This window comes from Rhinolophus ferrumequinum, chromosome 14, assembly GCF_004115265.2.
Source record: "Rhinolophus ferrumequinum isolate MPI-CBG mRhiFer1 chromosome 14, mRhiFer1_v1.p, whole genome shotgun sequence".
Classification (NCBI taxonomy): Eukaryota; Metazoa; Chordata; class Mammalia; order Chiroptera; family Rhinolophidae; genus Rhinolophus; species Rhinolophus ferrumequinum.
Genome location: NC_046297.1, coordinates 14,131,359 through 14,157,223, shown reverse-complemented (window position 1 = coordinate 14,157,223; position 25,865 = coordinate 14,131,359). Strand labels below are relative to the sequence as shown.

Sequence of the window (25,865 nt, the reverse complement as noted above, 5' to 3'; positions counted from 1 at the left end):
TGAGTTTAACATTGTTTCTTCATACTCTTTATTCTATGTTTCTTTTTATTCACTGACTCATCCTGAGTCTTTTAACTTCCTTCTTCTCCTTTGTCCCTTCTCTTCCCTATTTTTCGGTACTCAATCCCTTTCTCTGTCTTCCTCCCTTCTCCCACTTTCACCTTTCTTCCATTTGATCCTCATTTCTCTGTTTTAGTCTCCTAATTGCTCTGTTCACTACTGTCAAGTCTCTATCTTAACATTTACTGGTCTTTTTGATAAACTGAACTACTGTGAATCTATGCCAGCCAGTGGGGAAGGAGAGAGATTGAAAATAGTCTGGGTAACAGAACATTCTTAAACAAATGTCTCCCCCCTCCCAATTTCACAAATAATCACAATGCTAACAGGCGAAGGGGAAACAAAGTATTTTTCAAACAATTCTCCAAGTGTGGGCAGGCCCGGTGGCTCAGGTGGTTGGAGCTCCGTGCTCCTAACACCAAAGGCTGCGGGTTTGATTCCCACATGGGCCAGTGGGCTCTCAACCACAAGGTTGTCAGTTTGACTCCCGCAAGGGACGGTGGGCTCTGCCGCCTGCAACTAACAACTGGCAACTGGACCTGGAGCTGAGCTGCGCCCTCCACAACTAAGATTGAAAGGACAACTTGACTTGGAAAAGTCCTGAAAGTACACACTGTTCCCCAATAAAGTCCTATTCCTTTTCCCTAATAAAATCTTTAAAAAAAACAATTCTTCAAGTGTATTGACAAACAGAAATAATTTATAGTGACCACAATCATTGTTTGAATGTATGGCAGGTAATTTATTGAGATATTAATTTTGTTTTGTCCTTAGTGCTTTAGGGAACTCAAAGGAGTGAGGGCTTTCCTACTGAACTTCATCTTACTCTTGGTACCATTGCCTTAGAGGTTAAAAACAAAGGTAGTCAGACACCTGGAAAACAACTACCCAGGCTTTTGTTTGGGAGCTTGAGCTGTTAAAAGGGCCGCTAGAAAGATGTGTACTGAAATTTAAGGAAGAGAAGAACCCCCATCATGAGTGGCCTGTAGACTAAAGATGGGATTGGAAGTTTTGGGGGGAGTTCCCAGAATAGCCCAGACTTATGTCTCTACAGGAAAGAATCTCTATGATGAGATAACACTTGGATGCCTAGGTGACAAAATTAAGTCATGGCTTTGAAGCCATAACACAAGATTCCTGTGCCCACATTGGTTCCTGAAAGGAACCATGCAGGGCCGGACACTGAGACCTCAGGAACAACCGGGCTAGAGCAAGATTAGAGGCTCGAAACTCACTCACGTGGAGGCCAAAGACATAACCCTTGCAGGCCCCTTACAGCCCTAGGAAGGAGAGGGAGACTCAAAACCTGGCTGTGATAAATTTCTTGCTGGCCGGTTAACAGCAGCTCTGAGTCAGAGTCAAATTAATTTAGAACAGATAATGCACTCGGAGCATCAGGAGACTTCTACATCTTTTCTCAAATATCCCTTCTCCATAGGCTTTCCCAGAACACCCTGCCTAGAACAGTAACCGCGCCCTTCAAGCCATTCTCTACTTTTTCTCCTTAGTACCTTTCACTAACACCCTTTCTTTCTTGATTATTATCTGTCTTCCATACCACAAGGGCAAAGTTTTCTTTATCTGTTTTTGTGTCCTGTTGAATCCTTAGTGCTTAAAACAGTGCCTGACACGTACTACATAATCAGGGAGAATCTGTTAAACGAGTAAATTAGCCTGTGTCATAGAATAGAGAAATCCCCACTGCTAGAAACACAAAAACTGCTAGAATCTTTATTTTTAGGGAAGCTTAGCATTAAATTAATACAAAAATTAATATGTTAGCCTGGCACTAACCCAATTACAGAGTTTTGTTTTGTTTTTGTGTTTCTTAATTTCCCCAGCCTGCCCTCCCTTACTGCTCACTGATATACAGACAGCCATTTCCAGGGCTTCTCCAAGCAGAGAAAACCTTTATTCAAGAAACAAGGATCCTCCGCTCCAAAACCCCCCTTTTTCCAGCCTGCAGCGCTCCTAATCCCCTATGTCACATCTTCATATTATTCCTGAACAGTTCTAAACTAGAAAGGGCCAGGAATTTAGATTAAGTCATGTATAACCAGTTTCTGTAAAACAAATCCATTTCCAGGTTGTAGATGGCTCAAAGGAGCAGTGATACCCAGAACTACATTATAGAGTCAGAGTTTACTCTGCATTGTGCACACTGCTAAAAACAAAGTAGGAAACCAATAAATACCTGTTGATTAATTGATTAATTCTCAAATATATGCCATTTTTAAGAAAAGCGTTTCTCCAAAGGAGACTTAAACATGCTCAGCGCCAAATGAACAGATAAGTGTCCCCAAAAAGCAAAACTAAATTCCTAGAATCAAATCAGCAGCTCCAGGACAGCTGGTAACACATTCTGTTCACCAGTGGGCGGCCAACAGAGCTTTCTAGTAGCCAGTTATCAGCTTCTCCAATGCCTTAGAACCCCTCCCCTCCCACCCCCTACACACCCTTGTTCCCAGGGCCAGGAAAAGGGTATCTTACCTTACCTGGTAAGGGTTTTTTCTTTTTACTTCTGGGTAGTCTGCTCTGGTAGCCAAGTATCTCCACTCCTGAGATGTCCAAACTCATTTCTTCTCAGACAAAGTTTCATCATCACTTTCTTTCCTGGTGAATAATAATTGGGGAAAATTTTTTAGTGCAGATTTTCACTTTGGGAATGAAATTCCATCATTTTCTTATTTTTAAAGAATGTTCTATTTGGACATGTATACATTAAGTATTTACTAAACTGGCATTTTTCAGGATTTATTATAATTGCAAAAGCAATATTTAAAAATTAACCTAGGTTTAAAGATAACAAATGAAAGCCATCAGGGAATGAAAAATATTAAGTCTATACATTGATTAACTTATTAGCATAACAATTTTATATAAAATGCCTTAATTTCAAAAGTTTTTGTTGTATTTAGCCTGGAATTTATTTTTTAAACACAACATATAGCACACTAGGAAATTAATCTTTAGTCACAAAAAATTTTACTTGAAAGATATGTTATTCTAAGAGGATAAAGTTTTAATACAAAAGAAAAATGATTTATTTCCCTGCTTATCTTACCCTTTTCTTAGTTCTTTCTTACCTCTTTTCAACATATCCCCTCTCCCAACTAAAGAATTTGAAAGGAGGTGGGAAGTGGTGGCTTTTATTATCACAGATGCATTTATATTTGAGAAAGATGATTCATTTGTTCATAAATTAAATCTGTCAAATGAACAATAATAACCAATAGTTATAGTGCTTCATACCTGACATTGCCCTAAGACATTTATATTAGCTTTATATATTCATTTAATACAACAACCTATGGGATAAGTCCTATCAGCATTATCATTCCCCATTTTTCAGACTAAGAAACAGAAACACAGAAAGGTTTAGTAACTTGGCCAAGGTTTAGTAAATTGTCTCTCCACTTAGTAAGGGGTAGAGCAGGCTGGTTCTAAAGTCCGTGATATTAACAGCTGTACTATGTTGTCTCTCCATGGTGATCCGATATTTCCAACTACATTTGGTTCTTAGAAACGAACCCACTCCATATCCTTGCCCAACTCCTACCCAGGGTTCTCTTATTTTCAAAAGAATACTCACTCTTGTCACTCCTTTTATTATCTACCTTCCTCTTCAACTGTCCTTTGCAGCTCAAGAAGATTCCTCTAGGGAATTGCCCTTAAAAGCAAATCCTCAGAGACTCAAAATTCCTCAAAAGCAAATCCTCAAAGTCTCAAAATTCCCCAAGACTACTTCTGTCTCCTCTTCCTCCATCTCTTCGTCCTCCAGCTCCTTGCAACCCCTCCTTACTCGAGAAGCTAGTGTGGCTTTGGTAGCTACATCTGCCACTTTCTCTTGGCTGACCAATAACTACAACATTAACCAAGTGAGTGATAAATTGGATTTTCTTTTTCAATTTTAAAAGTGATTCTTGAGTAATTATATTAGTAAATAATTGTGACTTTAAATATTCTGATAAAATTCTAAGTGCTAAGAAAAACTCAAAAATTTTTTTAAATAGCAAACATTTATGGTGCTTACTCTGTGCTAGAGTGCTTACTATAGATTAATTTATTTAATTCTCACAGCAGCTCTATGAAGTAGGTACTATTGTTTCCCATTTCACAGATGGGAAAATTGGAGCCATTAATTAACCCATGCTGTTAATAGGAGGACCAGCATTTGGACTCACGGAGTCTAGCTCTAGAATCTGTCTGCTTAACTATTCACCACCATAGCACCCTAAGACATACCTGAATTTGGTAAAGTCAGATATATCTACTTATTTAATGTCAAAACAGTGTTTACACTCAGTATATTCTAATTTGTCCCTCCCCCACTAAAAGTGAATACTATAGCTCTATAAACCCAAATTAATACATTCTGTCCCATTATTCTGATTCCATAAGATTGGGAGGTGAACATTTGCTATTACATAAAAATAATAGTAAATTACAAAAATAAAGTATTTCAATACCACTCACACATTGAGATGTGTAATCTTATGACATTAAATGTTATCTATAATAAAAGTGGTTATATTTAAGTTCTCCAATGTACAAAATAAAGTACCAATTGTGAAGGTTCTATAATCTACATTACTTAGGTCAAACTATTAAATTAGTTATCCTTTATTATTTCTTCATAGTATAAAGGAAATACAACTTGGCAAACTTGAACTTTCTCGAAGGAACTTTATCTGCCATCATTTAAAATAAGTGTGCATGCGTGCATGTGTGTTGCGTGTGTGTATATATATTCTGTCGCAATTTATTTTGCTTCTGGTACTCTCTGCCAGCTTGCCATTGTGAAAATCACAGTATCTTCCACACTTTGGATCTATCTGTGCTTTATTTTCCCCTTTATCACTCACTACTTTGAGCCTACTATATATGGTATTTATTGTCAACTATTGTCTGTCTGCCCCTTCAAAATGTGTGCTCATCAAAGGATTTCTGTCTGTTTTCCCCACCACTAGAGCAGTGCCTAACACATAACAGAGCCTAAGCAAATGTTTGTTAAAGGAATAAATATAAATCTCTGAAGAAAATCTCTCTGCAACATCCTTCCCCAGTTCCCCAAACCATACTTTGGGGAAGATACTGTATGAATAAGATGATAGTCCCACTTCCCTGAGTGGGAAAGACTGCAAGTGAGCTTGCAGGGCATATAGGATGGCTGGGTCTTGCTATGTCCCTATAGTACAAATGGCTCGTTACCCTCTTTAATGGAGGGAGGGGTGGATTGGAGGTTGGTTTCATTAACATCTTTTGATGTAGTGATTTGGCATATAACTCAGGATTTCTATGGCTTAATAATAGTCAATCCTCAATATTCACAGATTTCATACTTGCGAATTTGCCTACTTGCTAAAATTTATTTCGTGGCCATTCAGACATACACAGAATGACAAGAAATTTGAGTTTCCCAGCTGAGGTTGAATAAGACAATGTTTTGCTTTCTTGTTTCAGCTCATATTGAAAACAAGTGCCATATGTTTTACATTTTTGTGCTTTTTGCTGGTGATTTCACTATTTAAAATGTTTAAAAGCATAGTGCTGAAGTGCTGTCTAGTGTTCCTAAGTGCATGAGGTTATAATATACCTTCTGAAAAAAATACATATATTTATTAGATAAGCTTCTTTCATACATGAGCAATAGTACTGTTGGCTGTGAGTGCATGTTAATGAAACAATAATATATATTAAACAAGGTGTCTAGGCAGAAACAGACATAAAACAAGGTTATGTATTGATCACTTACTAAAAATGTTGTGAATAGAGGCTCACAGGAACTTAACCCTGTGTTTCCCCTAGGAACAATAGTTCAGTATTCACTAAATCAGTGTTTATGATGACTTTATAGAGCCTGCAAATAACAAGAATCAACTGTATCTCCCCTGGAGTTCTCCAGAGTGGCCCCTTTTTGATCTTGGAAACATTCTTTTGGTTTCTCACCTTCTTGGAGCTAGTATTAGGTTGGTGCAAAAGTAATTATGGCTTAAAAAGTAAAAAATGCAAAAACCGCAATTACTTTTGCACCAGCCTAATACATATCTACAGGAAGCCATGGATAAGGAATCAGTGAACCTGAGTTCAGTCCTGCTTTCCCCGATCTGGAGGTTCATCAGGAAGAAATTTTTTAACCTTTCTTAAAGGAGCTTCCTGATCTGTAGAATGGTTTCCTCAAAGGAAGGACTTGGTATTTTTCAAGTTGAACAATGGTTTTTTCCTTCAGGTCTCAGGGTATTTTGACCTAACTTTTGTGGCGCACCACTGTTGACAAATTTTAGGGATTTGATCTTTGGGTTCTAGAAGTAAGAAAAGTTCCTTTTGCTAAATGGAACTTTAGCAAAGTTCCTTTTGCTAAATGGAACACTCTGTTACTCCCAGAATGTCTTGGTCATCGTCTGACCTAGTCTGACTTCAGAAGCCACCTTTCAACCTCCTTTCTCCCAGGTAGCAGTCAAGGAGTCTAGTCTTTCTAATTCAAGTATCCAGTAGGGGACAGAGAGGCCGCTTAGTGCAAAAGAACAGAGTCCTGGCTGAAGACTCGGGAGATCTGAGATCCTGCCTGCCGTTGTACAACTTTGTTACTGAAGGTAAGTCATTTCATATCTTTGGGTATCAGTTCCTTCATTTGTAATCAATTTTTATTAAATGCTACCTATATGAGATGACAATTAAGGGACTGTCTGCCCCACACATATAACTTGCATATGATTAAACAAAAATACAAATAATACCAAAGAATGCAGAAAAGAAAGAAAATTTCTCCTTCCTCACCATCCCCGTACCGTGTTTCCCCTAAAATAAGACTTAGCCGGACAATTAGCTCTAATGCGTCTTTTGGAGCAGAAATTCATATAAGACCCAGTCTTATATTATGTTATATTATATTATATTATATTATATTATATTATATTATATTATACCCGGTCCTATATCATAGTAAAATAAGACTGGGTCTTAAATTAATTTTTGCTCTGAAAGATGCATTAGAGCTGATTGTCCGGCTAGGTCTTATTTTCGGGGAAACACAGTATTCGTTTGTTAGGGCCACCATCACAAAATACTGGGTGGCTTAAACACCAGAAATTTATTTTCTCACAGTTGTGAGGCTAGAAGTCCAAGATCAAGGTGTTGGCAGGTGTGCTTTCTTCTGAGGCCTCTCTCCTTTGCTTGAAGATGGCCACCTTTTAGCAATGTGTCCACATGGTCATCTATGTGTGAACATGTCTGGTGTCTCTCCCTGTGTCCCAATCTCTTCTTACAAGGACACTAGTCATACTGATAGGGGGCCCACCCTAATGACTCCATTTTAATTACCTCTTTACAGGTCAGTAACATAGTCATATTATGAGGTACTGGGGGTTAGGGCTTCAATATAGAATTTTGGGGAGGAAAAACACAAGGGAGCCCATAACACACGCCATCAAGTTCTCAAAATTGTGCCCGATTTCAGTTTGCTTTATATTTGGACTATGAGTTCTTTATAAAGTTGTTTTTGTTTTTGTTTTTGTTTTTTTATAAATTCCTAATTATCTTTTGCTTTTGAAAAAAGTGATATGCCTTTATCATACCTGTAAGGTCTTCTTGATCCTGAATCACATTACTATGATGGAAAAATCCACTTTCTTCTTGAAAAAACATCTTCCTACAGCCCTTTGACCTTTTTTTGTTTTCCCTAATTTGTCCTGATTGCTTTCATGACTTATTGCATCACTGTCAACTTGGGATTTATTTTGAGTTCCTTGGTTGGTTCCCTTTTTACTTAAATCCTATGTGTTCCTCTTTCTTGGATTCTTTTGTTTTGCTGAAGTATGTCTGTGGCACCACCGAGATTTGGGGCTAGCTTGCCTTTCAAGAAAGGACTCACTGTCCAGTTGCCAGAATGATTAACTGAGAGTCTCCAGGTGTTAACTCCTTCAGGGTCCGAGGTTATCAGCCTCTGGCCAGTGACTGAACAAGGTGGTTGTACAAGGGCCTAGGCATTTCGGCCCAATTCATGACTCCTCTAAAGGGAAATATATTTGCCCTGCAGTTAACAAGGAGACTGGCAGAGACTGTCAGGTCTTCATTAATAGCTACCCCTACCTAATCTTGTAACATCTCTTTTTCCATTCACAGATGTTATTCCCCAGTAAAACTTTGTACTTTCGTTGTGTGTCAGCTTCTGCTTCCTGGAGAACCTAATCAGTATAACATTCTCAAGTAATGTTTATTTTTTATTTGTTTCAGAAAGGAATCATGGGATTTAAACTTTTTAAGACCTTGCAAGTGTGAATTATCTATTTGTCCTCGTATGTGATTGCTACTTTGGTTATGCAATTCTAGGTTCAAAATTATTTCCCCACACAACTTTGAAGGTCTTGCTCTACTGTCTTCTAGTATCCAGTATTGCTGATGAGAAGTCTGATCATAATCTGATTCTCATCCTTTGTAGCTAGCCTGTTTTTTGTTTGTTTATTTTGTCCTCATCTCTGGAAGCTTTTAGGGTTTATTCTTAATGCTTTAAAACTTCACTAGGCTGTGTCCAGGCACAGTTGTTTTTCATTCATCCTGCATAGAAGGCCCTTTCGATCTGATGACTAATGTCTTTCTTCCATTCCTTTCCCTGCATTGTCTCTGCTTTCTTTTTTTTTTTTGGACCTCTGACTAGATAGCTATTGTATCCTCTGGGACTACCCTCCATGCTTTGCTTTTATATTTTCTGTTCTCTATATTCTGGTGTCCTGGGAGACTGTTTCCATTCTATGTTCTATAACTCCAAATTTGATCTTCAGCCATGACCAGTATATTATTTTTCAACTGAGCAATCACACTTTAGTTTTTAGGAACTCGATTATTCTCTTGTTGCTCCTTTTAATAACACCTTATTCTGGTTTTTATTGCTGTAATATCCTCTTAGATGTCTCTGAGGATATCAATTAACATTTTAAAAAACATTTCTGTACTATTCCTTAAATTATCTTTGCTTCCTCCAGGGTCAGTTATTTTGTTTGTTCATCTTGGAATTTCTCTTCTTAAGTTGTTGTTTTCTCTCCAAGGTCTGGTAGACATTTATTCATATTCATGAATAAAGGACTATATTGATTTATATCTGCAAAATGACTGCATCCTGGGGACAAACACACTTTTCCATTTATGGTGCATGAGAGAAAACAGCCATATGGGCCACGGCCCCCCAAATTGCCAACTCAAGGAGAAACTCACTCTTGAGAGTGGAGTGGGGTGGCCTTTCTTTCTCTCCATGTCTACTATAATTAGGCTCTATACTGTCTCTCTCCCCAGCCCCATGCTCACCCCATGGGCTCTCCCCAGGTAAATCTACTCTGCTTAAGCAGTTCTCAAGGCAGCTCCAGCTGAGGACAAATGCTGCAGCAGCTGCAATGTTGTGGGCTTCTGACCTTTGTGCTGCTGCCTCTGTGCCTGGAGCTTCTTGAGAGCTCCGTGGGGAGAATGTTTCTGTCTCTACAAATTTCAGGAATGTGTATTCTGAGGTGTGGTTTTCTCCATTCTGGGCTATGTATCTACACAATCTCATTTGCTTTCCACAGGCCAGAAATTAAAATCTCAGGTTTGCTGATTGTACCTTCTGTTGTTTTCCATGCTGTAATAGACTTTTTTCTTTCTAAATATCTTTATCATCTCTTCCTTGGGATCCTAGGAAGGAGGGGGTGCAATCATATGTGCCCAACGATTAGGCTATAGGTGAGCCAGCCCTGAATGGCTGCATGTGATCCTGACTTCTAGACACATTTTGGGGGTTAGGGGTGAGCATCTAACTGAGGCCAAAACAATGAAGAGTTTTACAGCATGGACTGAGACAGAAGTGAGTCTCTGGTTGATAGATGTTTTCGTCTGTTCGGGTTGCTATAACAAAATAGACACCACAGACTGGGTGGCTTATAAACAATAGAAATTTATTTCTCACAGTTCTGGAGGCTGAAAGTCCACTATCAGGGTGCCGGCATGGTCAGGTCCTGGTGAAGACCTTCTTCCGGGTTACAGACTTCTGAACTTCTCAATGTGTCCTCACATTGTGGAAGAGAGGAGGAATCTCCTTTTATAAGGACACTAATCCTGTTCATAAGGGCTCTGTCCTCCTGACCTAATCACCTCCCACATGCCCCACCTTCTAATACCATCAACTGGGCATTAGATTTTCAACACATGAATTTGAGGGGACACAAACATTCAATCAACAGCAACAGACTATATAAAGGTCAGGTACTTCCAGGTGGGGGCGGCAGCACCATGTTTTCAACTCTATGCACTAAAGCAGCATACAGAAAAGCTGAGGCACTGAGAGAAAAACCGTAAGAAGGTCCAGTTACATTTCATCCTTCATTTCCCTGGGACATCCTGTGTGGGGACAGAACCCCAAAAAGCAGTTTCCAGGCTCTCGGCCTCACATAGAAAGGTGCTGGCTCAGGTAGTAAATGGCCGTCGACTGTGATCAAATGGCCATCAGCTGTGGCTAGTTGGCCGTCAGCTGTAACCAGTGAGCCATTGGGCACTAATATAACTGCTGTGGCCACGCTAGCAGGAAAAAAAGGGGAGCTAGCGAGAGTATGGTGGCTGAGCCTACAAGAGGCGCAGTGAGGGGTGAGAATTGTGTGGCTCCTGTTTCCTGTTTCTCCAACCCAGCCGCCAGCGAGAGTATAGTGGTGTGACTCCCCTACCTATGGCTCCATGGGTGTTCCTTTTTGGCCTAGCCATATCCTGCGTTCTTATGTGGGGAGCTGAGACCCTGCAGGCCGCCCTGCATGACACATGGCGTAGTCGGCAGGATCCCCGCATGGCATCCTGTGTCTCTATAATAAATGTTTTGTCTTGCTTACATACCTCTATGTGAATTTCTGTCACAAGTAAGAGAGCCAGAAATCTTGCACCATCTTGACTCTCTTGGACCATGTTACTGTGGTCTGGCTGGCTGATGGGGAAGAGGGAGCATCAAGAAACGATTACACCAAGGGGCCAGACTGGGTTTCTGCCACAGTGCAATGATGGCCATGACGTGACCTCTGCAGATAATAAATGCCTTACCTGCCACCATTGTAAAATGAGAAGGTACAAATAAGATGGAAGCTCTTTCCTCCTAGCCTAATTTACAAGGTTCTATCCATAAACATGACAGGAGGGGTGCAACATATCTTCCCAACTTCCCACGGAGGTAATAAATATCTTTTTAACTCAGAACCACTATAAAGATAAATCAGCTTGTTATATGAAGAAAATGCCAAAATGTTCTTTAGGAAACAAAAATAAAACACACAATCATTTTGTTCCAATAATCTGTGATTGCTCCCCCACCCTGTAAATTTTTAGTTTTTTAAACCATCTTTGTGTAGCCTTAAGGAAGCCACTTTTCTCTTAAAAACCAGCCATTTTTCCTAACTTCACATTTTCTCTTTATCTCTTCCCGAACTTCACATTTAAGCTCTTACTTCTAGGAATTGCTATCTTACTTAGGGAGTTTAAAGAAATAATTCTAAACTCTCCACAAATAAGATTACTATAACTTCACAATAAAGACTGCTCAAACCAACATTATGCTCTTTTGATTAAAGGACCACTGAAGGCACAGCCCATGTTATTCGATGGTTTTCATGCTCTGCTTACAACCGAGGAGCTCAGTACCTTTGTTAAAAGGAAATAGAGCAGGACCCAGGCCAAAAGTCTTTGTAAATAACCTTAACTTATCGCCCTCTGCACTGTCGGGGGTGCGTGGGGGCGTTTACATACATAGTGACTGTAACGTCTTCAAGCATCTTACAAGATGCACGGACTTACACTGTGGAAACAGCCCTGCACTTGGAACCAGTTTTGTCACGGGAAGTTGCGGGGCCTCACTTGGCAGCTCCACCACGCCGCCGCCTGGCCCGCGGCGGGCCGCGTCTCCGGTCCGCGCTCTCACGAACCTCTCAAGATCTCGAAAATTCGACAGTGGGGCCTCGGTTCTGCGAGCTCGCTCCAAGTGCCGTGAATTACTCTTGGCATGTGTGACTCGGAGAACCCAGAGGAAGTGATACTCTCTAGTTTTAAACACCTGAGGTGACAAAAGGCTCGAGCCAGGCAGGAGTCGAACCTACAATCTTCTGATCCGTAGTCAGACGCGTTATCCATTGCGCCACTGGCCCCTTATGCGAGAGTAAAAGGAGGGGTACACAGACCACAGAACAGTGAGGCCATACTAAACAATCCCGCCCACCCCAACACGCGATACTACAGGAAAAGCGCGACAGGAACGGAGCGGTGTCCAGAGTCCCTGAATCTCGGCACCACAGATTTTACACACACGAGTAGGTCACTTTCACCGAGTCAGTAACTCCCCCGAGTCCGAACCCGGTCGCCTTTCTGCGCACGCATCCGACCACGCAGGCGCGCACCGCCCCGCGCTAGGCTTACGCATGCTCAAATCAATCTGCAGCTGACGACCGGGCGCCTTGGTCGGTCTGTGTTGAATTTTAGGAGGCGAACTGCGTGCCTTTGTCCCTTCGATAGCTCAGCTGGTAGAGCGGAGGACTGTAGCTGACTTCCCGGCGAGATATCCTTAGGTCGCTGGTTCGATTCCGGCTCGAAGGAGACAAGCTCGTTTTTTCCCCCCTGCAATTTTCCATGATTTGGGCCCTTTCCACGGCTATCCTTCTCCAATACACATTACATTCCAACGAATAGTTGGAAACCCTCGCACTTTCGCTCCAGTTTTGGTCTATGGCGCCATCCCTCGTTTGAAGTCTCGCGAATCCCCGAAGCGGGGCACTGCCTTCCAAGTTCTAAGCGCGGCCATGAGTCTGCGCTCGGGGGGCGGGGGAGCGGCTGCCGGGTCACGACCTTCTGCTCGTTTTTAAACCGTCTTTGGCGTTTCCGAAGCCCCCGAGTCACGCCGAGAAAGCCAAGGCGACCCCGCCGCCTTTGGGGCCAGCCGCGGGCTCCCCGGGGCCTCCGACTTCTCCGATCCCCGGGCAGGTTCAGAGACGCGAGTGCCCTCTCCGGCTGCCCTGAGGAGGTGGGAAGTCCACCGGGAAGATCTTGTACTCAAGGGACCTGGGAATCAGGAAAGAAACCCAGCAGAAAACACATGGAACGAAGAAATGTCTGAAAGTTATGAAGAAGAGTTGAGAGCCCAGGTTGCGCTCCCTTCGATAGCTCAGCTGGTAGAGCGGAGGACTGTAGAGTACAGAGTTTGGTTATCCTTAGGTCGCTGGTTCGATTCCGGCTCGAAGGAATGGGCATATTTTTCTTACTTTAATCTGAATTATGAGGAAGGTCAGGGATGTACGGTAGTCTAGATTATTTCCTCACGTCTAAATGCCCTAACCTCTCTCTAGGGGAAGACATTAGCAGCCGTGCCCAGCAATGGGGGATTAGCTCAAATGGTAGAGCGCTCGCTTAGCATGCGAGAGGTAGCGGGATCGATGCCCGCATCCTCCAGTTTTTTCCCTTCTTTCCGTACAGTCATTTTTTCCCTTCTTTCCGTACAGTCATTTTTCTTTCGATTCTCCACTCAACTAGGAAGGAAGCTGCAAGTCAGCCATCCGGCAATTGAGGGATACTGCGAGTTTGAAGTTACCGCTCTGTAAAACTTCCAGACACGGAATAATGGATGCTGGCAGTTTATCCTTCAAATTTTAAAAGTTTAGACCCACTTATTTTGAGAAGTTCGCGACACTGGTTCTTTTTCTCTCCAAAAAGGGCGACAAATTGCAGTCAAACATCTTGTCATTTCGACTCTTTTGTGGTTTCTCATTGATGGCTGCACTTCCAGGGATTCATCAGGGACAAAGCTGCCAATAGTCAGAGTAGCTGACAGTTGGGAAAACAAAACTAAACAACAAACAGAGAACTTAGAAAAGTACGCTGACTACTTTAAACTTATGTTGAGCCGAGGAAGCAAGGACAGTCTGCTCCACCTCAACAGCCATAGAGTGGGGGTGCCCCGCTCTGGGCAAATCGGAGGCCTCTGGTACCTGAGCAGAGGTGAAAAAGGCCCTGGAGCCAGGGCTTTCTGATGGAGGAAGGTTCTAATGCTATTTTCCTCCTGGGAAATAATTAGGAGAGTTAACGAGACCAGAATTTAGGGAATTAAGTGGAGGAAAGTTCTCCAATTTAGGGCTGCCCTTGAGTGTAGTCAGTCTATTTCGTTAATCAAAGACAAGACACACACACACAAAACACACACACACACACACACACACACACACACACACACACAACACACACGGATTCAGAGCTTGAGCAGAACACACACAAAGGTTTTTCTGACAATAAATTCTCCCTATCCTAATTTTCTAGAATACAGCCACAAAAAAATCTGTTGAAACCATACTGCCATTCTAAACATAAAACAAAAATTTTCCAGACAAAGGCACAGACAGATGTTACCTTTTAGAGGATTAGAAGTAATAAATGATAATTCTTTAATCCCATGTCCATTTTAGGGTTCTAGGCAACTTGTGCATTTTTGTAACTAATGTATAACCCGCTGTGTTTTATTGGTAAATCTTTATAAATTTTTAGGGCTGTATCCATTTTTATCTCAGTTTAATCTTTTCAATAAAGTCTTTTAATTGACTGCATCGTGATTTGTTTAAAATATATCCTCATCATTTTTTGTGAAAGCAAATTTACAAAGTAGGGAAATAATCCTTTTATCAGGTAATATGTCCCAATTTCCAGTTGGGATTATGGGTGTTATATAGCTGGCTGGCAGGAGGAGCTCCAGTGAAATTATAAATGGCTGAAAAAGCAAGAAATGTGTAATAAGTGGAAAGAATAGGAAGGAATGTATCCAAAATCCAAATGAAGAACACATGTTTAGGGCAGGTGAGATGGGCAAGAACTCAAACAAAATCTCAGGATCAGCAACTCAGGTGTCGAATGGAATTCATATAAAAAGTCTAAAGGTATAAGCCGAGAGACGCTTTTGCATAGTTAGTCATGTGATCTGTGAAACCTGATGGTCTTTCTTGGCTTTGCCATTCCCTAGCTGGGTATCCTTGAGCAAGTTGCTTGACATCTTAGTGATTCAGTTTCTTCATTTGTAAAATAGGTATCTATTTGATGATAATAATGGTATCTACTTTTAATTAAGATACAGCATGTAAAGCCCTTATTACAGTGCTTGACACATAATAAACACACAATAAACATTAGCTATTATCAGTGTATGTTATCAGCACACCATAGATGGAAGGCCTGGAGGGAATATTCTGAGGGTTTGTATATGTATTTATATAAATATATATAGAAGTGCAGGAAAGAGATGCTTGAATCTACTATGCAGGGAGAGTAGAATAATTCTAAATTACAAACCAATGGTTAAATAAATTATGGTATGACCGTACAATGGAATGTGTATAGCCATTAAAATTATATTTATTAAGAACTTCTATTGACACTGGAAATGTTAATAATCAAACACTAAGTGAATAAAATAGGTTCAGAGCAATAAAAGCAATAACAATATAAACAAGTAGAAATTATCTGTAGAAAAGTGGAGAATGCATTAAATGTTAACAGTAGTGATCTGGGTAGTAGGATTACTGTAATATTTTCTTAAGATTTTAAAATATTTTCTAAGTGTTCTACAATAAACATTATTTTTCATCTTTTGTTATCAGTATATATATATATTTTAAATTAGTTTCAGGTATACAAAACAATGTAATAGTTAGACATTTATACTTCTCACAAAGTGATAACGCCTCTCCCAATCTACTACCCCTCTGACATCACATGTTGCTGTTAAAATTCCACTGACTCTATTCCCTATGCTGTACTCCACATCCTGTGACTATATATAATAAACATTATTTTTAATTGAAATTACAGGTAATATAATATCTCTTTCCTGTACTTCTATATTTTAAAAATTAACAGCTAACATTTATTCAGTACTTCATACAAGCCAAGCACCGTCTTAGTTATTTTACACATATTAATACTTATTTCTCTCATAAGGAAAACACCAGACCCTGATGGCTTCAGTGGTGAATTCTACCAAATATTTAAGGAAGAAATAATACCAATTATAAACAAATTTTCAGAAAATTGAAGAAGAGGGAGTACTTTCCAACTTAGTTTATGAAGCCAATATTACCATTCCCAAAACCAGGCAAAGACATTACAAGAAATCTACAGACCATATTCTTCCTGAACATAGATGCAAAAATTTTAAGCAAAATTTAGCCAAGTAAATCCAACAATATATAAAAAGGAAACTACATCATAACCAAGTGGGATATATTCCAAGAATATAAGACTGGTTCAACATTTAAAAGCCAATGTTAATTCATCATAGTAAACAGACTAAAGAAGAAAAAACACATAATCATTTCAGTAGTTGCGAAAAAGTATTTGACAAAATTCAACATCCATGCCTGATTTTTAAAACTGTCAGCAGACTTGGAAGGGAAGGGAACTTCTTCAAACTGATAAAAAGCATCAATGAAAAACACAAAGCTAACATTATACTTAATAGCCTGAATTCTTTCCTCCTAAGATCAGGAACAAAGCAAGGATGTCCAGAGGTTTCTAGCCAGTGCAATAAGACACCAAAAAAAAAAAAAGTAGAAGACCGCCAGATTGCAAAGGAAAAAGTAAAACTATACTTATAGGTATCTAATTTTTTAAAAGTATTGATTACATTTCGAAATGATACTAGATTATATGTTTGGGGACTAAATAAAATATATTAATGACATTAATTACAGTTGTTTCTGATTTTCAATGTGGCTACTAAAAATTTAAAATCACATACACGGCTCATATATGTCACTTACATCTTATTTCTGTCAGACAGTTAGGTCAGAGAGATAGGTAAGGGCCAGATCATGTCAGGCCTTAGGGACCACAGTGAGAATTAATGTCATTATCCTAAGGGTAACATGACCACTAATGGGATGTAAATAGGGAGTGACACATGAGAAATATATTGCAGAAGGCAAGTGAATTCAGAGAAAACAATGAGGAGGCTGGGGTGGAGTGGGGTCGGGGGAATTGTGTGTGATGAAGGCCCGGTGCTAAGGTAAGGAGTGCAGACATGGCCACTGGGAAGGCCTTAGCTAAATGAAGTATTTGCTACTTATTGGACTATCATTGTTTATTTCTGGCAAGAGAATTAAACCAAGGTATGTTCAGAGAAAAGTACAACATGTTAGTTTTCTAACATTTCCTTAGAGATATTTATGATGAAGTAAAATTTATAAACAACAGATTTGGAAAAGAAGTAATTATCAAGATGAAAAAAAAGCTTTCAGCCAGAAGTTTGCAAACTATCTAATGAAAGACATGCCATAGTGTTGGCTTCTGTTAAGTACTTTACAAGTTGGTTCATTTCTCTTTGATTTTAGATTTTGTAAATTTTTTTCTCATTAAGAATTTAAAAATCACATATTCAAACTGCCTATTGACAGGTAGACAGTTAAACTAAAAAGACTGACAACACAGAGGAAAATGTTAAATATTTTAAAGATGTCAAGACCTTGTTGTGAGGAGATTCTTCTTATTTTCTCTTTCACCATAGCTGCGCTCTATCTTCCTCACTGCTTTGCTTCAAACTGTATCTATTTTTTTTATTTCCCTTTAGCTCTACCCTCCATCTGACCATAAACCCTCTGTTTTGTTTGATGAATGACTAGCATTTTGAGCTAAACCTGGATTATTTTCAAGTACCTACCTGGCTTTGCAATTATCTGTGTTAAAGAGACAAAGAGAAGATGGGTAAATGAAATTCTCAGGATGTTCTGGAAACTTCAAGCCTTCCTGACACTGATTCCCTGGGACTTATCCAATGCCTCCAGTTCCCAGAATGCTCTGTCTTGTTCTGCAAATTGGGATGAAGAGTTGATGTTGCTCTCCTAACTCTTCTGGGGTTAGAGGTGTTCCACATCACCTTAACCAGGAAGTACAAAATCCACCAAAAAAGAGGACCCAGTTCCTGCTGAAAAATCCTTTATATACATCCCAAGTTTCCCCTAAGATTTTTTTATACTATGTATATATATATCATATATATATATATATATATATCTTATGTATATATATGTATCTTATGCATATGTTATCTTATGTATATATATCTTATGTGTGTATATCTTATATATATATATGTCTTATATATATATATATATATATATATATATATATATATAGAGAGAGAGAGAGAGAGAGAACGCTTATTATTAGTTAATGGAGATTTTCACATTCTCAATAAGCTCTCAGTGCACACAGCATTAAGACCACACATAACCAGTCACACCGACCTACTCTCTATGGTAATTAAGTGCACACTGGGAATATATTAGCAAAATGTGTTCATTGAAGATTTTAAAATCAAGGAGAAATGAAGCTGAAAATTCATCACATAAAAAAGGCATGTATTTCTTTTTCATTATTGATCTGATTTTAAGTTTTCTCACAAAATATGTATTGATGAAACAGTTGTTTCACAACATCCTGCCAAATATCAGAGTTGATATTTATGACTCAAGAGCAGACCAAAAATCAATTTGGAGGATGCGGAAAATGCGAAGGGGTACGGGTATTTCAGACCAGATACAAAAACAGGTATGGAAGCAGGACTACATTTTCACTTCAGTTGGCAATGGCACTATTATCTGTCACCATTACGTGTCAAAATGAAATGGTCTGTTACCCCACGTGCCAGTTACTACCGTGTTTCTCCAAAAATAAAACCTAGCTGGGCAATCAGCTCTAATGCGTCTTTTGGAGCAAAAATTAATATAAGACCCGGCTTTATTTTACTGTAAGATTGGGTAATATAATATAATACCGTGTCTTCTATTAATTTTTGCTCTGAAAGACGCATTAGAGCTGATTGTCCGGCTAGGTCTTATTTTCAGGGAAACATGGTACCTCATTACTGATAGCTGTTGCAAAGTAAATTTAACCTTTTAAAGATGGTCTAATTTTCTTTGTGTTTTGGGGTATGTGTAGGGATGGGAGCAGGGGGAAAGGATGGAAGAGGGAAAACTATGTAAAAAAGAAAAGAGCATACTAGAGTTTTATTATACAACTTTTAAAAAATAACGGAATCATCTGCTGGTGTTTGGAATTTTTCTATTTTGTGGACATTTTTATGGTGAAAAGATTTGAAATTAGTTTTTAATTTGGAATTTCCCCCCTACCACAACCCTTGCAAAGGTGAAATATTTACCATTAGTCAAATCTTTTTAGATGATTGTCCCAGGATAATTATTTTCAAAATACATTTTGTTTGTTTTCACCTACGACATGTAATCATGTTACTTTGGGTGGCTCATTTGCTGAACTCTCAAGATGGAAATGGCATCCATCCTACAGTTAGATTCTTGGGCTGTGTTCTCTTTGTCCTGGAGAAACCCAGCACCGCGTTCTTACTGAGCGCTCACAGAGGGCAGGGCTCATGACTCGGTGGCATGCACATACGCATTTGTTGATGACAACTGTCAGCTTCGACCTCCTTCTCCTCACAACCCCGTCTAAATGGGGTTTATAATCCTCCTTCCCACCCACTCTCTTCACTCCCTCAGGCAGGAATGTTGGCTCCTGCTCTCTGTCACCTGTCAGAATCCATCCTCCTGTCACTGGCTTATATGGACAAGAAAGCCCACTGTCACGTGACTCACGGCTGCTAAAAACAGCACCGGCTCCCACTCTGAACTTGGGCCTGAAACAATGTCCTCCACCGAAAGAAACGTGAAGGGCACTCAATCACACAATCCTTGGAAATATTTCTAGGAACCACTTGTAGGAACCATTCGAAGCACCCTTTCCCTGGCAGTGACACAGGGACGGCCAGGAGATGAGCGCATCTTTGAATTACAAGTCTTTTTCCAAAGAGCAGCAGACCATGGATAACCTGGAGAAACAACTCATCTGTCCTATCTGCTTAGAGATGTTCACAAAGCCTGTGGTCATTCTCCCCTGTCAGCATAACCTGTGTCGGAAATGCGCCAGTGATATTTTCCAGGTAAGTTTGTTTGGAATGTAGGGGGTGGAAAAGATTCTCCTCTGAATCAAGTGTTTAACTTTGATGTGAATTCCTTTAGAAAACTTTAAAAGGCTGCATTCATTGCCAAGAAAAATTTAAAAAAATTTTTTTAATGATTTGCTTTGTGCTTTGCTGTCAATCTTCTCCTTATTTCCAAATCTAATTTTATTTCAATAGTAAGAATCACATTTGTTTTAATAAATGGAATTTGTTTCAAAATTGTAAATGAATTACTACCCAAGGCATCAATGTTAGGCTTTCTGGCTGGAACTTTGGTTATGAAAACACTGGATGGAAAAGTACTTCGTGATGAAAATGGTACATTGCCACTGACTGTGGCTAAGGGCTGGCCCTGCGTTTCAGGACCTCTTACTGATAGGTCCTAAGGGAGTATCTTATGACAAACTTAAAGCGGAAGTTGATGTCGTTTTGTAGAAGCAGAGAGTGAGAAAAAGTCTCAGAAAGGCTACCTGTGGCATTACTCAATTCCTTTTTTCTTGCTTGGCAAGAACAGGCCTCTAATCCGTACTTGCCCACGAGAGGAGGCACCACCGTGGCATCAGGGGGCCGATTTCGCTGCCCATCCTGTAGACACGAAGTGGTTTTGGACAGACATGGGATATACGGACTTCAGAGGAACCTGCTGGTGGAAAACATCATTGACATCTACAAGCAGGAGTCCACCAGGTATGGTTCCTGCCTGCCTCAACCCCATTTGAAGCTTGTTTTGGTTTATTTCTTTGTTTGTTTTAGTGGGTTGTGACTCTGAATGCTTGTTTACCAATCACAGGCTAATTGTTTTACAGGAAAATGTTTTTCCAAGTCAGTTCTTCCCCATGGAAGCGACAGTTGCTCACGGGAGGAGAGAAGGGAGCTGGTGCCCAGGCTTTTATCAATTTAAGAATGAAGTTAACTCAACGCTAATGCACTCCAGATGGTGATATTGAAAGAGGCATAACGCTGCCTCCCACCCAGGCCATGTCTTACACACCGTGTAGACATTTCTGCACTTCACAGGTCCTTTGTAGTCCAGATTCTACATAGCAGAAAAATTACAGTATAAAACTTTATAGAAAATGAACAGGAATGGCACCTTTCAAAATAGTCCATTTCTAACTCAGATAGTCTTGCTTTAAGATTATCTAGATGATAACAAAGAAAACCCTAAATTCTCTAACATGTCATGGTCTGTTGCAAAGCAAGGCACAGTCTTGGCCTTTAGCAACCTAAAAGTTTAGAGACATGAGAGGGAAAAAAACAATGGAGTTCAGGTTACATTTCCCTATTCTGTAGTTTGTCTCTACTGCATACTCTCAGCATCCACCTGCTGATTGATGGATATGCAGTATGTACATCCAATCTTTAAAAAAGGGTGGGGAGGTTGCTTCTTACTCATCGAATCACATTGGATGTAGAGTTCCTTTCCTGGAGACAACACTGCAGCAGTTTCCTTCCTAGAAGGCATGGTGTGAAGAGCCCTTTTTCAATTGTACACAGGTTAGTCGGGTCCACAAAGCTTAGCAGCAGAACTGAGACCATGTAGAAATGACCTCATTGTGATTTTTATGAGGAGGCAGGTATTTGTGGAACAGCTGCAGGGCTCTAAGAGCCTTGCGCTCTTAGAAGGAAAGCTGTTCTATAAATCTAACATAATTATTGCAATCACTATGGCTATTAGCTTCTGCTTAAGATTCAAAACCAAATTAGATAAGTGCCAGGATGTAGGTAGAACTGGGGAAAAAGAATGATTGCTGATCACATTGCAGAGATACAGAGTCGGCTATTTCCCTTGTTTCCAAAGTCTCTTGAGAAGAAGCAAAGTACTATTGTTGCTATTGCCTCACCGTCCTGATTTCATTATACTTCATTACTTTAAAATGCAAATACATACACTGTCTCTTAAAAAAGTAAACATCCAATTAACAACCAACCAATTAGCAGGCGAGTTTATATAACAACTGATTCAGTGCCTAGCACCGTGTCTTGCACAGAATAATTTCCCCGGAACTGCAGGCTGATCATGCAACACCACAAATCTTCTTACATGTTCTGGTTATTGAAATAATCTTCTGTTTTGTTACTTGCCATAGTGAGAGCTTGAAACATGTGAAATAATAACAATACTTGTTATGACATCCAGGGAAGAGGAGATGTTAAAACTTGTAGCACTGGTAAAACTACAAGATACCTCCTTCCGTTAACTATAAAGTCTGTGTGCTGCATCTGCCAAACCTGGTGCCCAGGTGAGCAAATTATAGAAAAGCAATGAACCAAATGTCCAACAATGAGGTTAACAGCTAAGTACACTAGTGGTGTTTTTGCGATTATCAAATTCTTCTTATGTTGCTGTTTCTTGAACTTGAGACTTGCCTTTGGGACATTTTTACTTGGTAGCAAAACGACAGGTTGCACAGAAGGCTCGGCACATGTTTGGGCAATAAATCCAGTTGTTCCCTGGAGAATGGCAACCTTACCAGCCCAGAACCCTCAGCCTCAGGGTACATTAGGTGACTCTGGAATAACTTGGGATATACAGAGTGAGATGAACCCAGCTCTGACCCATAGGCTTCAGGTTTGGGGGCAGAAAGGGGAGGAGATGCTCAACTTTGATCTCCCACAGGAAGGTTAGAAATCGGAGGTCTCGTCAAACTTGGCCTTCTTATCTAGAATTCTGCATGGTGCTGAACTAGCCACAGTTTAGGGGAGGATGACAAGAGAAGGACCTAATTTTGCTGATATTAATATTGAACATACTAATTAACTTTAAAATATAGTAAGTAAAACTAATATGTGCTGAGTATGTGTCAGCCACTCTTCAGGGCGCTTTACAGGTAAATCGTGTTCTTCTTGAATTCTCACAACAATCCTGTGAGGTTGTGACTATTATTACTATTAACTTAGTGAAAGTTTTTTAATATTTTATTCAAAGTAATTCATATAGATATAATTTTAAACACTCAAATAGTACTCCAAGGCATCTTATTTTAGTGGGATTTCAACAGGAAACATAAATAAATGCAGGTGTTTATTTAAATTCTGCCATATTTAATTAGAAGATCCTTAATCCAATTTTTAGATATGAGTAAAAGCTGAGCCTGAAAGAGATTAAGTAACTTGCCTAAGGCCACACAGCCACCACAGGGAGAAGCTGAACTAGAATTAAGCTATAAGATGAGTTTGACTCTAAAGGTACTACTTCCTGAAATGCTTCTCAAAGACCAGATATCCACCCTTCAGGAAACTCTATGGTGATCCCAGCAACCTCAGAGACCGGAGACCAAGGTATAGGTCCCAGCAGCCTACAGACTCCTTGAGCCTAGCTGCACTGAGCGGCTAAGGCCACTGCCAGCATTTGGCACTGGGCCCTGAACCACAGCTGTGAGCTTCGCCACCCTCACCTCACGAAAGGGTATTTACACCTTTATTCTACACGCCATGTTTGTCCCAAGTCTGTTATGCCTTTTAAGTTGCCTAGAAGTTTTCATTATATGCTCATTTGTCAGTGGGGGTGCCTCTGGGCCTATGTTGCCACCTAAACAATAAAAACCTCATCAGGAATATAGGAAGTAGTTCTCAGTCTGATATTGCATTATGAAAAAATGAATGGTCACAATCAAAAACTAAACATACAGCCTCATGGCTCTTCCCACATTTTCAGCGTTTGCTTATGCTGCATATACCTGAGTTCTATAACAGGTCTGGTCAGAGCTGTTGACATCAGAACAGCACAGGGGACATGGGCAGCCTTCAGGAAATGCCTAGAAAGATGAGCCGCAGTGGCATCAACTGCACCATTTCCCAGAAAATGTGCTCCAAACACTTGTTTGATAATGACTACAAGGTATAAGTACATGGGAAGTAGGTTTTAGAGGTAGAGAAGCCTTTGACCAAAGGAAGACGAATTCGCCACTCCTAACCTCTAGACAAGCATCAGAGGGCTTTGTCATTTATAAATGGAGTTTTCAGGCCATTGTCTGGCCTCTTCCTTTGCCACTCATAGGTGCCCAGTGACTCTGGGCTTTCCCTCTTCTCCAGATGAAGGGTTTGATGTTACAGCACAGGGAGTCCTGTCCATTAAATCTGGCAAATTCTCTTTCAATTCTCACTCATTCATTCAACAAATATATACTGAGCACCCACTCTATGCAAGACATTGCTTTGGGCACTGGAGATCCAGCAAAAACAAAAACAAAAGAGACCATGGCCTGGCCCTCCTAGGGCTCACATGCCAGTGGAGGAAACAGACAGATCTGGAAGGGGCATAATTTTCTCAGTTGTGGAGTGTCTTTTCCTCAGTTAGCTTCCGGCATATGGCAGAAATCAAGTCAGGAGCCCACAGATGTCACGGAAAACGGGTTATCGTCAGTAGCAATGACTTGTCACCCCCTCTCTCATGGTTTCAGTTCTTCATTGCTTGCTCCTTGTGTCACTAGCACATACAAACCCAATGCTCCCTTATTCCGTGCGCTCTGCTAAGGTTTGGTTGGTGCTGGAAAAGCTAAAACCTGGGGACTGTCTGTGGGATTTGCACTTCCAAGGTGCCACCCTGTCCTGGAACAGCATGTGGCGTCGTCCTTATTGCCCGTTCAGTGTAATTGTTCCCATTCACCGAGCACACGCTACCCACTCTTCACCACTGCCAACTCCTCAGAAAGTCACTTACGTTTCATTTTCTGTGCTAATGGCAGGAGGTCTCTTGAGAAACTAGTGGGCTGTGGAGACAGTGCTAGGGCACGCTCCTAACGCAAAGCCCAGCGTTAACTTTCAGGGATTGAACAAGTGACCTTCAGGAACTTGAAATCAGCCATGCTGGGAATACTCATACCACGGAAGTTGGCAAATGCTACAGACCAGAGTCTCTAGGTCCCCACCCCGACCCCAGGCTGATTGTTGAAGATATGTCAACACATCACTGCCATATCACAGCGAAACTGGGGGCCCTCTGGAATGGGGTTGCTGGGGAGTCCAGGGGCTCACCGGGGTTTGCTGACCACCCTTCCGTGCTCTGCCTCCATGGGAGCTGACACATCCATCTGCTACCTCCTCCCAGACCAGAAAAGAAGTCCGACCAGCCCCGGTGTGAGGAACACGAAGAAGAGCACATCAACATCTACTGTCTGAACTGCGAGGTGCCCACCTGCTCTCTGTGCAAGGTGTTTGGGGCCCACAAGGACTGCCAGGTGGCTCCCCTCACTCACGTGTTCCAGAGGCAGAAGGTACCAGAGCCCCTCCCACGCCCGCCCCCTCCCCTGCCTCCAAGCGCCAGTGTGATTGGCTTCCTGCTGTGGGGGCAGAGCCACACGCCTCGGACTGACTGACGTGTGTGTGTGGGAGGGGGTGCTGCGCACGTGGCCACCGCTGGGTGCTTCGGGGAGTGGTGGGACAGGTCAGAGAAGGGAGGGACAGTTAAGAGAGGGTCAAGAAGGGGTTTGGAGGGTAAGCGCCGCTGTTTTTGTCCCCTTTGGAGGTTGCTGAAGATGAGCAATTGTTATGGGACTTGGTCTGAACTCAAACATTACTTGACGTTCAGACTTTTTAAAAGAAAAGAAAAGGATGACTTTTTAATTCAGTCACAGAATATGTTTCTTCATCACCAGGGAAAGGTTCTTTTTGCCCCTCCTCCCCCGCCTTGCCTCCCTGACTCCTGGTGGGGAAGAGAGACGATGAATGGCAGTTCTTCAACAACTTGAAGACATTGTCTCATGCTGTCTGTCGCTCGAGGCTGGGCGAACCCGCTGCCTGGCCTCTCAGCCGAGGCCCCCGCTCAGGGCCCCCACCTCGGCGCCTCAGCCTCAGTTCCCTCATTCTGACC

General features: G+C 40.9%; 1 protein-coding gene and 4 non-coding genes across 12 annotated transcripts in view; 4 read left to right on the top strand and 1 right to left on the bottom strand.

The window, feature by feature from the left end:
- Positions 1–12,124: 12,124 nt before the first annotated feature.
- On the bottom strand, positions 12,125–12,197 carry TRNAR-ACG (transfer RNA arginine (anticodon ACG)). The gene has a single exon. It is a non-coding gene; the product is annotated as a tRNA-Arg (tRNA).
- Positions 12,198–12,551: 354 nt separating this feature from the next.
- On the top strand, positions 12,552–12,642 carry TRNAY-GUA (transfer RNA tyrosine (anticodon GUA)). Its single transcript is given in 2 exon segments — positions 12,552–12,588; positions 12,607–12,642. It is a non-coding gene; the product is annotated as a tRNA-Tyr (tRNA).
- Positions 12,643–13,196: 554 nt separating this feature from the next.
- TRNAY-GUA (transfer RNA tyrosine (anticodon GUA)) lies at positions 13,197–13,285 on the top strand. Its single transcript is given in 2 exon segments — positions 13,197–13,233; positions 13,250–13,285. It is a non-coding gene; the product is annotated as a tRNA-Tyr (tRNA).
- A 133-nt stretch (positions 13,286–13,418) lies between these two features.
- Positions 13,419–13,491, top strand: TRNAA-AGC (transfer RNA alanine (anticodon AGC)). The gene has a single exon. It is a non-coding gene; the product is annotated as a tRNA-Ala (tRNA).
- Positions 13,492–19,638: 6,147 nt separating this feature from the next.
- The window catches only part of TRIM55 (tripartite motif containing 55), a 40,987-nt gene continuing 34,760 nt past the window's right edge, over positions 19,639–25,865 (top strand). For 7 of the 8 annotated variants that reach the window (XM_033126847.1, XM_033126846.1, XM_033126840.1 and 4 more), the window contains exons 1-3: positions 19,639–20,032; positions 20,568–20,740; positions 25,104–25,269. In XM_033126847.1, the coding sequence (XP_032982738.1) occupies positions 19,865–20,032; positions 20,568–20,740; positions 25,104–25,269 (507 nt within the window). In that variant the 5' untranslated portion in view covers positions 19,639–19,864. The remainder of the gene's footprint in view (positions 20,033–20,567; positions 20,741–25,103; positions 25,270–25,865) is intronic. The other variant, XM_033126842.1, reaches the window with a different exon arrangement.